The 14,062-nt window shown below is 32.7% G+C and overlaps 1 protein-coding gene across 1 annotated transcript; it reads right to left on the minus strand.

The window, feature by feature from the left end:
- Positions 1 to 6,626: 6,626 nt before the first annotated feature.
- Positions 6,627 to 11,284, minus strand: LOC108219186 (zinc finger BED domain-containing protein RICESLEEPER 1-like). Its single transcript, XM_017392491.2, has 4 exons — positions 11,132 to 11,284; positions 7,769 to 9,782; positions 7,603 to 7,672; positions 6,627 to 6,917 (listed from the first exon to the last, which is right to left on the minus strand). The coding sequence occupies exons 2-3, from the start codon at positions 9,729 to 9,731 to the stop codon at positions 7,614 to 7,616; spliced, it is 2,022 nt and encodes a 673-aa protein (XP_017247980.1). The 5' UTR covers positions 9,732 to 9,782; positions 11,132 to 11,284; the 3' UTR covers positions 6,627 to 6,917; positions 7,603 to 7,613.
- Between the last annotated feature and the right edge of the window lie 2,778 nt (positions 11,285 to 14,062).

Consider the following 14,062-nt stretch of genomic DNA (forward strand, 5'->3'; position numbering starts at 1 on the left):
ACCGAAGACATGATTTTATTTTAGAACCAAAGTTCATCTCTTAGGGCAAACTCTGCAGTGATCTAAAGATCCAAATTTGGGGCAGATTATCCCAAATTCTCCTCCAGCAGTGATCCAAAAAGTGATCCAAATTTGGATCAGTGAATAGTACTGATCCAAATTTGGATCACCACTGTTCACTGATCCAAATTTGGATCACCTACTTTATTATAAAATAATGATTTTGTTATTTCTATATCGTTCGTTTATTGGACTTAAAATTAATTTGTGATTATTAATATTTAATTAATAATAGTTTATAATTAATAATTAATAAAATTAATTAATTTCATCTTCATTTCCTTGATTTTGAGATCCTTGAGTTTCATCTTCATTTCCTTGATTTTGAGATACTTTGATTGATGTTAAAAGATAACTAAATTAATTAAATAAATATAATATAAGTGTTAATAATGATTAAAATTTAAATTTAATATAAAATTTATGTAATATAATATACAAAAAGTAATTTGGATCAGAATTTGGATCACGCTGCTGGAGTTGGTCAGAAATTTGGATCAGAATTTGGATCAGTTGGTGATCCAAATTTGGATTTTTGGATCACAACTGCTGGAGATGGCCTTAGTAATACCTCATTTTAGCATACTCACTTTACACGTTTTTATATTAAAATCAGTTTTTAATTTATTACACACACATGTATATTTTGTCTGTCGAAATCAAATTAACTGTGTCTGTGGCAACTTGGATCCTAGACTTAAACGGTAAGTGCGACAAAATAACTCCAAAAAAAACAAATTTTGTTAAATTTTAATCCATGCCTCTTCAGAAAAAATTAGTTCAAATTATACGTCTTTTCTCCTCTTTTCAGAACAATTTTTAAATATTTATTCAAAAACTATTTTATAATATAATTTTCAATATTTGACTAATATACATATACGCACAACTCAATTTAGTTCTCTGTAATTATTACTTATTAAGGGGGAAAATATAAAAATATAATAACTATTTTAAAATATGTAATCTTTCAGCATGATAAATATATTACTCCCCAATCCCCATACACATACATGTATAGTGGAAAATTATGAGCTTAATAATAAGACTCCAAAGTTGAATCCCACTGAAAACATCGTTACTGTCCTAGCTTGTTTTAAATATGTATTTCATAATTTTTGACCTTTGACATTGTTCCATGGACACTATTATTCTATGTATTATTGCAGCCAACTGAGCATGGTCATATTTGGAAGATCTGCAGTCTGCACAGCCACTACTAGCAGGGATCTACAATGATGCAACCCAACAAGCTCTACAACAGCTAGCTTACACAGTGACATACACCAAAAATAATTAAAGGACGGATCAGTTACAAGTTTTCATCTCAGCCAGATTGTACTGTAAAGAATAAAAGTTCAGGTGTATGTAATGACCAGATGATCAAAACATTTAGGAGTAAGCAATTATCCGACAGTTAAGTGGTTAACATAAAGCTTTCTATAATTATCTCCCCTTGCCGACAGTGGGCCCCCCAGCCTTCAAGAGGCTTCAATTTTACATCACGTTTTCGACCATGTAAAATCGTAGGATTTCTTCTAAATATAATTTAAATTTATAATTTTTATATAATTTTTTTAAAAAAATTATAAAATATATAATTGTTTGCACAATCTTAAAATACATATAATTAATTATTTTGTTTTGAAGAAACGAGAAAGAGTATTATTTACATATAATTGGTAGTACGTAATGGCAGGGTAGCAAGAGAGGTGGGGGCCGGGGGTATGTAAAGATGTGAAGCGGCCAATAGGAGATGCACACGTAAAGGACATGCAGGAGGGGCAGCAGGGGACCTGCATGTCATACCATTCGAACGAGGGTAAAGAAAAGTACTCCCTCCGTCCCTATTTATCTGTCCACTTTGGAAGTAAAAATTTGTCCCTATTTATCTGTCCATTTATACTTTCAAAACTAACTTAATGATAGTTTTTCAAATATATCTTCATAATTTCAATTTTCAAGGCTTGACTTATTTAAAACTTGGTTGAATTCATGTTTTCAAGACATAAAGTAGGGGTATTCCACCATCTTCAAGATATTAATTAGAGGTATTTAATGAAAAAATTTATACAATCAATTATTCCTTGCTATGCGTTTTTTTTTCCAAAATGGACAGATAAAAAGGGACGGAGGGAGTAAGATTTTATTCTATTGACTTGTCTGTTTGATGGGATCTCACTCCCTTCCCTACACACCTTTTCTTCTCATTCATCCATAATTTTTTTATTATTATTTTCTGTCACTATGTTTGTCTAGAATCTGCCTTCGTCCTGTTTACTCAGTGCTCACGTGACTAATATATTTTAAAGTTATTATTGACTTATTGTTATTACCCTTTTTATAGCGTGGGCCTCTGAGCACACACTAAGCATTAAAATTTATAAGTTTGGATGATTTTGATTGACTCCTCTTTTTTTATAATGTTGGACCCTCTGTAAATTCACCAACCACATCAATTAAAATCCACCAAATTTATAAAAGTTGATGCTTAGCATGTGCTTATGAGCACGCACCAGACCGATCCTTGTTATTATTAATCATTTAGCCATTTAGGTATAAGGTTTTTTCTATTTATTTATTTCCTCTGAGTTGCATTTGCATCATTTTACACTTTTGAACATCAAGTCTATTCACTTTTATATGCTTTTCAGCTTTCTAATGTTTGTTTTTATCGTTTTTCAATCCTCCCGGTCAATTTTCACTACTCGACACGTTTTTTAAGATTTTTATAAAACATAGTTCTACAACTTAGTTTTAAAATATTACTTTTTTCATAAAAATATAACTATTATATTTTTATACAAAAAAGGCAAATTTTAAAAATAATTTACGGAACTATATTATATTGATACATTAAAATCGGTGCCGCGTCCCATCCTCGAATGTATACTATTGATTGGGACGGAGTGGTAAGATTTAAATTGATAGTGCCCCCCATGTGCGTGTAAATTCTCATTCACGTTCAATTCGGGGATCTCCTTTTACCATGTCTGAAATACTCATCTAGTTAAATATTATTTTTAATAGATAAGAAACCAATTTAGGGAATATCATAAGAGTAAACTAATTTTTTGATACTTATATTTTAGGCAATTGTTATCTACAAATTTAAAAAAGAGATTATTCTTGAAAATGCTCTTATAAAATTCTCAAAATGTAAAGATTAAAATTGTATATGACAAATTGGAAAACCAAATTATGCACTAGCACCGTCAATGAGGTTGCTAAATCAGATATGAGACATTATGTAAAATTGCTGAGCATGTAAGACATTGTGTATTATTGGATCTATTGGCTACTCCCTCTGTCCCACTCATTTCTTTACGTTATTTTTTGGCACATTTTTCCACGTTCATTTAAAGTATAGTTCCGTAATGTATTTTTTTAATTTTTTCCTCTGAATAAAAATTTGATGTCTAAACTTTTATTCAAGAAAAGAAAATTGTTAAAAAAATTATAAAACTATACTTTATACGAATCTCAAAATGCGTGCAAACAGGGTACCTAAACTATTAGGGGGACGAAGGGAGTATAATTTAAAAATACTTCATCTGCCTCTTTATATTAGTCGTTTTGATTTTGTGCACGTAATTTGAGGTGTTAAAAAAACATACGCCAACGCGTTATTTTTTAAATTTTCTTTTTCCGAACAAAAGTTTAACATCTGTATTTTTATTCATGAAAAAAAATTTGCAAAATAATGTGTAAAAATATATTTTTTTGCATATGAAAATACATGCAAAAAGTCAAAGCGACTAATATAAAGGAACAGAGAGAGTAGTATGTTACTGCCTCTGTCCCATTTTAACTGGTTCAAGAGAAATGCGCACAAACCAATTTCTACATTTATTGAAATGCTTATTTGAATACTTTACATAACTATCCCTAATAAAGTCAAACTAAACTATTATCTGTATTGCATAGAATATATAAGCTACATTAATGAGGAGCAAAATTGAAATTCACCTACTAAAAAATATATGAAAATAAAAAAAAATCACTCATATTAGAACAACAATCACATCCTACAAAGATTTGATAAAATAAGACGAAGGAAATATTAATATTTAGATTGTTATAAATTGAAAATATCACTTCAATATAATAATAAATAATATGTAATCTTTCTACTGATTTCTCACATGTCTGTAGAGGTTCGACAAATATATTCGTCGATGAGAGATTAACTAAAATTATAGACAAAGAATGAGTATGATTGGAGTGTGATTTTTTTAAAGGAGCTATTAACCAAAAAACCCAATGAACTTGTCATTTTTTTGCCAAAAAACCATTGAACTTTAATTTTCACTAACAACCCCAATAAACTTTATTAAATTATATAAAAATATATAAAATAAATCATAGTTAAATTTATCAATCTGACTTGTTAAGTATCTTTCCCTTATTTGCATTTTTTTATACACGTGTGTGCCACATATTGTCTATTCATTAATAAATATAATTTTTTTTAATATTTTATAATATTATAATTTCATAAACCCACGCTACAAGGAAGATCTAAGTGTTTTCATCGTTTGTACCAAAGAATATATTATTTTGACCGTTTTATAATTTATTTAAACTTAATTTATATTAATTATTCTACATAAGTGTCTAACTTCTACGAGTCATATGTATATATATTCTACTTAAGGATAATTGGCGGATTATGATTTTATAGTATGATATTTTATAATTTTGATATAAAAAATAATATGAAAATAAGGGAAGATGTGCTTGTTAGTCTGATTTTTTTCCCATTGTCTTTTCTTCTATTATATTAATTTGAATTGTTATAATTTGTCAAGTAAGCTATTTAATCATCATGACTACTTGTTAAAATTCACGGATACGAAAGTTTATATCAAAATCATAATTTATATTTATTTTAGATCTTGTAGTTAAATCTTCACAAAAATAAATTTTTTTAGTTTTTTGATTAATTTTAATCATGTTGCCACATAAGATATGTTAATCATGATTAATCCATATATGTCAGCGAAAGTAACTCTGATTAAATTTTTTCATAAATTTAGTAAAGTTTATTGGAGTTGTTAGCGAAAAGAAAAGTTTAAAAGTTTTCTGGCAAAAAATTAAAAAGTTGATTGGGTTTTTTGGTGAATAGCTCTTTTTAAAGAGATTTTGACCATATTTTTAATTTTTGATATGCAAACACCGTTTTAACTAAGCAATTTTCATGATAAAAGATGCTCCAGCATAAACATTATCCGCGAAGGCTCGGCGCTGGGTACTTATTGTGCATTTGAGCCGAGCTCATATTTTATTTTATTTTTTATTTTTATTTTTTGTCACAAGATCCTTTCAACCGAGCTCATATTTAATTATATTTATTATTACTATTCTGGAATAAGTAAAACGCAAGCTCCCTAGAATAACAACCGTAATCCCGTTAAACAGCTTGAGGTTGAATATTATCCAATCTGGAACCAACATTAATAAAATTTGATTCATCACAAGTCCCAGTGTAACTTCTCGGAACGTTCAGGATTTTACTTGTTTTCCTTGTCTATTTATTTAACTTATCCAACAATGTCCTAAATTGACATCCTAACCTCAAATTTATGACAATTGAACCAACATAGTAGTGACTAGTGTCATAGAGCAAGTTCAACAGTGCCCTAGTTGGAGCCCTAAATATAATATAAAAAATTATGTCTTAGTAGTTTAGGATATATTCTACCAATTTCAACTCCAACAATGTGCCTTATTTTCACTATATGTTTAATATTTTATTATTAAAAGTTCACTTTCATTATTAAAACATAATATAAAATAGAGAGAGAAAAAGTGTGTTGGTAAAAATTTATTATAAAATATGGGATAGGGCAAGGAGAGTGAGTGCCTCAAAAATAGGGCTTGAATGGGTTGTCCTAGTGATATAGGGCATCACCAGGACATTGTTGGATCAAGTTTTTTCATCAAATGCCCTATATTATGATTTAGGACACTAAATAGGGCAGCTGTTGGACTTGCTCTTAAATCACTAGGACATCCTAGAAGTGCCTCATTTTTGAACACTACTAGCATGTCCTAAACCAATTTTCTCAATAAAATATTAGCTTTCTTCCTTTACACTACATCTCTCTCTCCTCTAACTTTTCCACTTCCCTCCAATTCTAATTCAAACAAATTATTAGTTTAATTATAAGGCACAATTTTAAAACATGTTATTGGAGTTCATACATCACAATGATATCCTACATCACTAGTACACTATTTTTTATTAAATTTATATGGGTTTGTCTAGTGTGTGCCCATGGTGGGCACATGCTAAGCACCAAATTTTATAAGTTTAGTGGATTTTGATTGGTGTGGTTGATGAATTTGGAGGGGAGGTCCACCATTATAAAGAAATAGGGGCCAATCAAAATCACCCAAACTTATGAATTTTAGTGCTTAGTGTGTGCCCAGAAAAACCGAATTTATATTAGGACATTGTTGGACTTGCTCTTAAATCTAGCCCGCATGGTTATTACCACATCATCTGAAGCAGGCCAGTTTACTTGATTATGCCAACACCACAAGTCCACAAGAGTCGAGCATCGTACAAAATACATGATATAAATATACCTTAGGTTTTAGTATGGCTATGGCATTGCAATTGAAAGCTCCAAACATGTAGGGAAATGGGATGGGGAAAAGGAATAAACACAATGTTACTTGAAAATCATTGAATTAAGTTGAAATTTGCAACAAGCTCTCGCCTTCAATGATCTTCTCCACACTCTAATGAAACAATACGGCGGACACCTCCTTCACAGTGCAGCCACATACAGAACAAACAATCCCCTGTAATTTTCTTAGTCATCATAGACGATCCTAAACTGAGAAACCTGGCGGACAAGAATTCAAATGTCATTCAAAATCATAAAATTTTCAGTAATAAAAACCACGTACTTTCAAATTCCATAGAGAAAGGGTCAGAACAGGAACTGGTGGAGAAGTTTTCAACAATATACGGCTAAGTGGGTTCACTTGCAAGTATAGTTAGATAATGTAAGACTTCCAAAGCATCGCAACCCAGGAACTCGATACTTGATCCATGCACGCCAGTACACCACTACATTAGAATCAATTTCAGGTCACAGAATCTCATGAGTCATGACCTTGACCAATGTATCTGGAGTTGGGAATTGATACTTAAATGGGTGAACTAAGAGATTTCTACTGAATGTCATTCAGTTGCATCAAATCCTGTCTAATGAGATAAATGCAAGGATAATTAATAGAAGAAAAGAACACAAGGGTAAAGGGACGATTTCTTCTAGTGGTTGACCAATTTCGTAACATTTGGACCTCATCACAGAAGTGAATTTTGAATGGTTTAGTTTATCAAATTTGTGAGGTTTGGTCAATAAAGACGTACACAGATAAAGAAATTAAGCAGACATACAGAGAAAAGGAATAAAGCAGCTCTAAACTAGAAAAAATCCAATGTCCAAGCACGCAAAGCAGGAACCAAGTGAAATAGTATCAACAAATAAACAATGAAGCATGCATAGCTGAGAAAATTCATACCCATAAATATTTTAAATAGCTTCAGCAACCACGGGCAATGCTGTGTAGCTGGAGAATTGGTTTGGGTCTACTGCAAAAAAGAAGAAAAAGAAGAAGATAAGTTCAGTAGCACATTCGGCATACAAGTGTTAAGCGTACTTAAAATAGGGGATTAAGATATACCAACCTTCTGATTCTATATGCATCCAATCTTGACCACATACCAAAGCTTCTCGAGTATCAGCATTAAGTGAGATGAGATGATTGGGGAGCACTCTGCCGCGAGTGCTAAATGCCAACTCTGATGTAAGAGTGGAAAATGGAATACACAATATGTCACGTGCCATCATAGATAAGATGGGGTACCGTGCTGTGTGAACCTTCCACCAATTTAATATATTAAAATCATGGTTGCGAGGAAAGATTGGTTCCTCTAAATACTTTTCCAGGTCGGAAACTATGCTGTGACTTTGTGAAGATTCATGGAGGAACTTGTCAAAACCGCGTAGCCTATCTCTTGTACCATTACTAGTACTCGGCAAACTGCTGCATCCTTGATCAAGAGAAGCTGACCCCACGGAATACTCATTAAACAGCTCCCTCATACCATCAGAAACTTGCTTGATGTAATTTTGGGCACCACTGGGGTATATTTGGGGATAATAATACTCTACCAACTTCATCTTGAACCGAGGGTCTAAGATGGCAGCTACTGTTAAGCTGAATCTACACTTGCTCCAATATTTGTCGAATTCCATTTTCATCTTTAATGCCATAGAGCAAATAAATTCATTGGGGCTCTTGCACCACTCAATCAACTGTATGTGGACATCACAAATCTCAGGAAAGTATATATTCGCAGTCGGGTGCTTATTAACTGTAAAAACACTTATAATCTCAACAAAAAGCTTTATACAGCTAGTAACAGTATTTGCTAATTCCCATTCTTCCTCTGAGAGAGTCGTGTAGTAAGCAGGATCATGCTCTTGCAGAAGAGAGAAGGCACCCCTGTATTCTAAGGCTGTCTCAAGCATGAGATGAGTGGAGTTCCACATCATTGGGGTATCAAGACACAAACGTTTCTCGCTGTTGATACCAACATCACTGGCAATTTCATAAAATTTCCCCTGGGTGGCTTGCGAGCTCTTAACATACCTCACACTCTCTCGGATTTTACAACATACTTCTTCAAGTGCTTCAATTGCTTCTTGCACAAGAGATTTTAAAACATGTGAAGCACATCTCACATCAAACAACTCCCCATTCTTTAAAAGTGGTTTGCTTTGGGATATCCAATCTTTGACACCGCGTGCTACCTCATCATTAATGGAACAATCATCAAAAGTCAATGAAAACAACTTACGGTCAATTTCCCAGTTCATCAAACATTTAATAACAACTTCTGAAAGTGTATCATCTGTATGCGAGGAATCCAATGTTATAAAATTCAATGTCTTCTTCTGAAACTTCCATTCTGCATCAACAAAGTTTGCCGTTAAGCACATGTACTCTTCATTTTCTGGTGAGACCCACTTACCAACACCCATACTGATCCTGCCATTAAAATTGCGTATCATATCATACACCTTTTGTTTCTCTTTCTCATATATTTTCATACAATCATACTCAACACCACTGTTTGTCAAAATTTCAAATGATGGCTGAAGATTTTTGATAAAAATCTTAAATCCGAGATGGTCAACCATGCCCAGAGGGTAACCATGTAACATGATCATGCGAGCAAGGTCAAGGCGACTCCTCTCTTGATCAAATTTAATACTTCCAAGGTTGACAGCTTCATCTTTTCTCTGCTCGTTGTCATATCTGTAGGCAGCTAATGGGATTATAGCCTCTGCTTTTCGTTTCACCTCATCATAACTGACATTTGGAAGGTCAAGACTATTATTATCTTTCCGCTTTCTCTTCGCTGCAAGTATTTGAGAAACATCAAAATTGGATCTCTTCAAACACCTTATTAAATGATTTCTCAAATGAGTTGTCCCACTGTTGCTTGATCCACTCAGCTTCTTCTTACAATGTATACAAACAGCATAACAAATGTCGGCCTTTCTAACTCTTTCAAAGTGATTCCAAACAGCAGATGTCAACCTCTTTGGTTTCTTAACAGGTGTTTCAATTGCTACCTCCATGACATGAATCTGGTAGTTGACACTTAAAATCACACAATGTAAGCACCACTCCTTCAAAAAAAAGAGAAGGATAATCAGAATCTCAAAAGTAAAATTCTGGAAGGGGAGAATTTGCAAATGTAAAAGTAATGCTTTTATCTGTCAAGTGTAGCCACTGATCGCCTTTTTTCTTCCTCCTTTTACCTCAACAGAGGATAGTCGAATTCTCAAACTTTATGCCATGTATACAAAATAAAGACAGATAGACACGCGAACACACCAATATTTAACAAACAAAATCACATATTGAGGGGGTGCTCAGTTCACGATTAACGAGTCTGCTTAACATGAATCAAAACCTCAATCCCGCGCGTCAGTGTTTTGATTAGCAAATTGGTTGTTTGTAATGGGAACCTAGTTCCTCTAGGTGGGTAAATCTTTCGCTTCAAGTGCAACACCCAGTCCTACATCGAGGAGTATGGAGACTATATTTTAGTTTATAAGCATAAATTTAACTACCAAATGTACCAACAAATCATGATCTTTTGGGACCTCTGGTGGTGGCTTGTGGATTACCCAAGTTGTTGCATTTGGGCCGGTATATTTCGTCTTTCGGATTCAGAGTTTGGGACTTAACCCGATTTTCGGAAAAGACTCGGGATTGACACCGGTTTTCACACATGGTATTCAGATCCAACTTTCGAAAACTTGGCTTGTCATAAAACAGGAGCCTTAAAGTAGGCCAATGATGATCTGCCATTCTTAGAAATAATAATTAAAAAAACAATCACAAGTAACTCCCTGATCTGCCTTTTACTAACTACTTTCTTATGTTACATTTTAAATTAAGAAATGTCCAGCCAAAAGAAAACAAAACACAATGAATAATTTATAAGAGGAAGACCAGCCTGATAAATGCTTAACTTAAACAAAGTCAGGTGCATTGCTCGATTATAGTTTAAGGTTCATAAACACATATACACATAACTACCCTTGTCAGTCTACTTCTTGATATTAATCGCCCCCTCCATTTTTTCGTTCCAAGCCAAGTTCATGCGATTCGAGTGATAACATCTATTTATACGTGTCAACATAACAACAAATTCAGAGTCTTGACGATTTGGACACTAGCACAGCTTCCTCTAACATGTATATGTTCTTTCTTTGTCTTTTCCTAATAGCCCATTCCAAAAAAAAAATTCCTAAAACAATGAGCTTTAAAAACACACACACACACACACAATTCCAAGGCCACAGCTTTGTTTCAGGGCAGCATTTTCACGGGTTACAATCAGCACAAAGTTAAGCGTATAAACACACAAAAAGAGGTAACAATAAAGCTACTAAAAAGCTAAAACGAAGACAAAGAGGTGAAATGTAGTAGCCCTAATTACAAAATTGGGGGAGAAACAGAAAGAAACCTGTAATTGTGTACCCGGAGAGTCCGATTAGATGATCCGAAAGAGGGGATTAAAGGAATATATTGATTTGAATCGGGTGCGAGTTAGCCCGACGGAGCGTTACCAAAAACCCAGATTTGAAGATATGGTTAGGGTTACCGGTTACGGTTGATTGGGTGGGTCAACGACGCTGCTTGGGTTATAAAGTGAGTGCTCCGATCCAACCTGTGTTTACCTCTGTATTTGGGTCGGGTTGGTTGATCTGGCATTGTAATTGGATTGGGCTTTTTGAGTTTAGGATACGGGTCTTAGGATATATGCTTTTGAATTTATTTCACGGGTTGTTCGTGCAATTTTTGATTTCAAGTGTTTTTTGTTTGTTGCTAAGTTGATTTCAAGTGTTACAGTCACTGATGTCAATGTTAATGTTTTCTGTTTTTCGTTTTGGGAGAAATGATGAAAAAAATATATTAGGAAGAAGGAAGAATATATGTGAGAATGGTGAAAGCAATATAAATGAGTGAGTAGGCCGGAAATATATGAAACCTGATGAATAAAAAATTGATTAATCCTTTCAAAATAAATGATTTAAATTTTCAGTTATTTAATGAAAATCAAAAATAAATTATTCAATCATTTTCTAGTTTGTCTATAAATTTCATTCCTTCCTTTTATATTATAATAAGTTTTAAAGTGAATATAAAATAGATTCAGAAAAAAAAAACCAAAAATCAAATCTTCTTGTGATAAACTAATGCATCTTGAATTTATTAAATATTCGTGATTTCTCGATTCATCATGTTCAGATATCATGAGTGACTCTAATATGCAGTGTTTGTTTAAAAAAATAATTTAAGTCTGATAACACGATGAAATTAACTTGGAAAAAGAATGATGGGCAACGATTTTTCATTGAAAAATTTATAAAATGATGACTATTTACTTATAGATGTGATATGATATGTATATGAGTTCGAGTTGAATATGAACCGCAGATCATATTCGGGTAGGATCATATTATGAAAAATTATATAAGACCGAATTTGAGCGGGTATAGATGTGTTCGTATTCTGGATCATATATTATACGGGTTTAATTTTTCCGTTAGATTTGGATCGTTTTCAAAACAGATATGAAACATGTATCATATTTTCGAGTCGGATATAAGCTGGGACACCGGATAATCCGTATCAATTCACGGCTGTAGAATTCACCCACATGCTAGGCTGTTAACCATAAGTTACTTTCTAAAATTTGTGTAAGTTAAGTTTATCGAACTCGATTGAACATGTCACTGTTAAATAGGTGAGGGTTTTATCTGAATACGAATTTTTCTAAAATCATAGATTAAAATATTATTTTATAAATCAAATCGAAATATAACACATATGTATGTAAATTATTTGTTAAGAGATAAAGCATGTATGTAAATCGTTGTGAATTAATAAAAAATATAGTAAAAAAAGGATCTGGAGGAAGACTCATCAATCGAAAATCAACTTATAAACCGAAGAGATTACATGGGTGTTTGGCAAACTGGACTTATTGCTTATTTGAAAGAGAAGTCACTCCAACTTATTTACGTATCGTTTGGCAACCCAAGAGAAGCACTTAAAATGAGGCTTAAAAACCCTAAAAAAAAAGTTAGAAAACCTAGTTTTTTTTGGGTTTGAAGTTTATTATAACAAAATAAGTCACAAGTACCCAAACACTTTTTAGCAATAAATCATTTTTTTTTAAGTTAAGCCGAACGACCCCTACATGTGAGAGACTATAATTTAATTATGGGTCATGATTATACATGGGAGTTTAGATTAGAAGCGCAATTTTTAGTTGCACTTGAATTTAATTTTCATCTGATCGTATCTATGATATTTTCAATTTCACATATAATATTCACTTATATGTTAGAGTTATTTTCAATATTTTTTGTCTCAATATTTGATATTTATGATGTCTGAACTAGTTGATCTCAAGATATCTCTTACATTTGCGTATTTTAACTTTTACCAACTTGTTTTCAGATATTTATACAACTGGTAATTTTCTTTGAAAATTCTGATATTAGATGCGGATATTCAGGACATTCCCACTCACAAACGATTCCACCCTTCGTACATGCATTATTGATTTGTACTAAGACACCTTCCAGAATCGTAAAGATTATGTCAATTTGTTTATTTTTAATCAATACCGGTATTTTATTAAGGGATTTTCCATGGTGTACCCAAGGGCACACAATAGTCCCTAACTCCAATAAAAATAACTCATTTTGATTGGTGGATGAATAATAAATGATAATGACCCCTCTGCATTCATATCAACTCCACCCCTCAAAACAAACCATTTTTATAGAATTTAATGTTTAATGTGGGCCCTTAAGCACACATTAGAAAGACCGTTTTATTAAAACCACGTACCAAAACAAGCATCGATAGCAGCGTAGTCTACACTTTTCACATGATTCCGGATACTACCACAATTTATAGAATTTTCGAGAGAGCTGAAATGCTTCTTCCAATTATTACCAAGTCATTTCTGGATGCTTCTTCCAGTTTATTATGCATTACCGGTATGACTTGTGTGTCAATAATATCCGTTAATTAACAGTATCGATCATAATTCATAAATAAGAAAAACACATTATCCCTTCGTCATCATGTATATACTGAGGGATGAGTATACTTTAATATTTTTATAAAATACAGTTCTATAACCTATTTTTAAAATTTAATAAAAATTAGAATAAATTACAAAATTATTATTTATATTAAAATATGTACGAAACGGCGAAAATAGAATATAAAATTCAAAGGAGGCTGAGTAGAACTGAACAGAGCTTGGACGCCCCAGCAAGCTACACGTACATGGTGCCTTGTCGTCACAAATACGCCACGTATTAGGGATTCTGTTTTATCGAAAATATCGCAGGAGGGGCATAATGGTCAGACC

The sequence above is a fragment of the Daucus carota genome, chromosome 4 (genome assembly GCF_001625215.2).
Source record: "Daucus carota subsp. sativus chromosome 4, DH1 v3.0, whole genome shotgun sequence".
Classification (NCBI taxonomy): Eukaryota; Viridiplantae; Streptophyta; class Magnoliopsida; order Apiales; family Apiaceae; genus Daucus; species Daucus carota.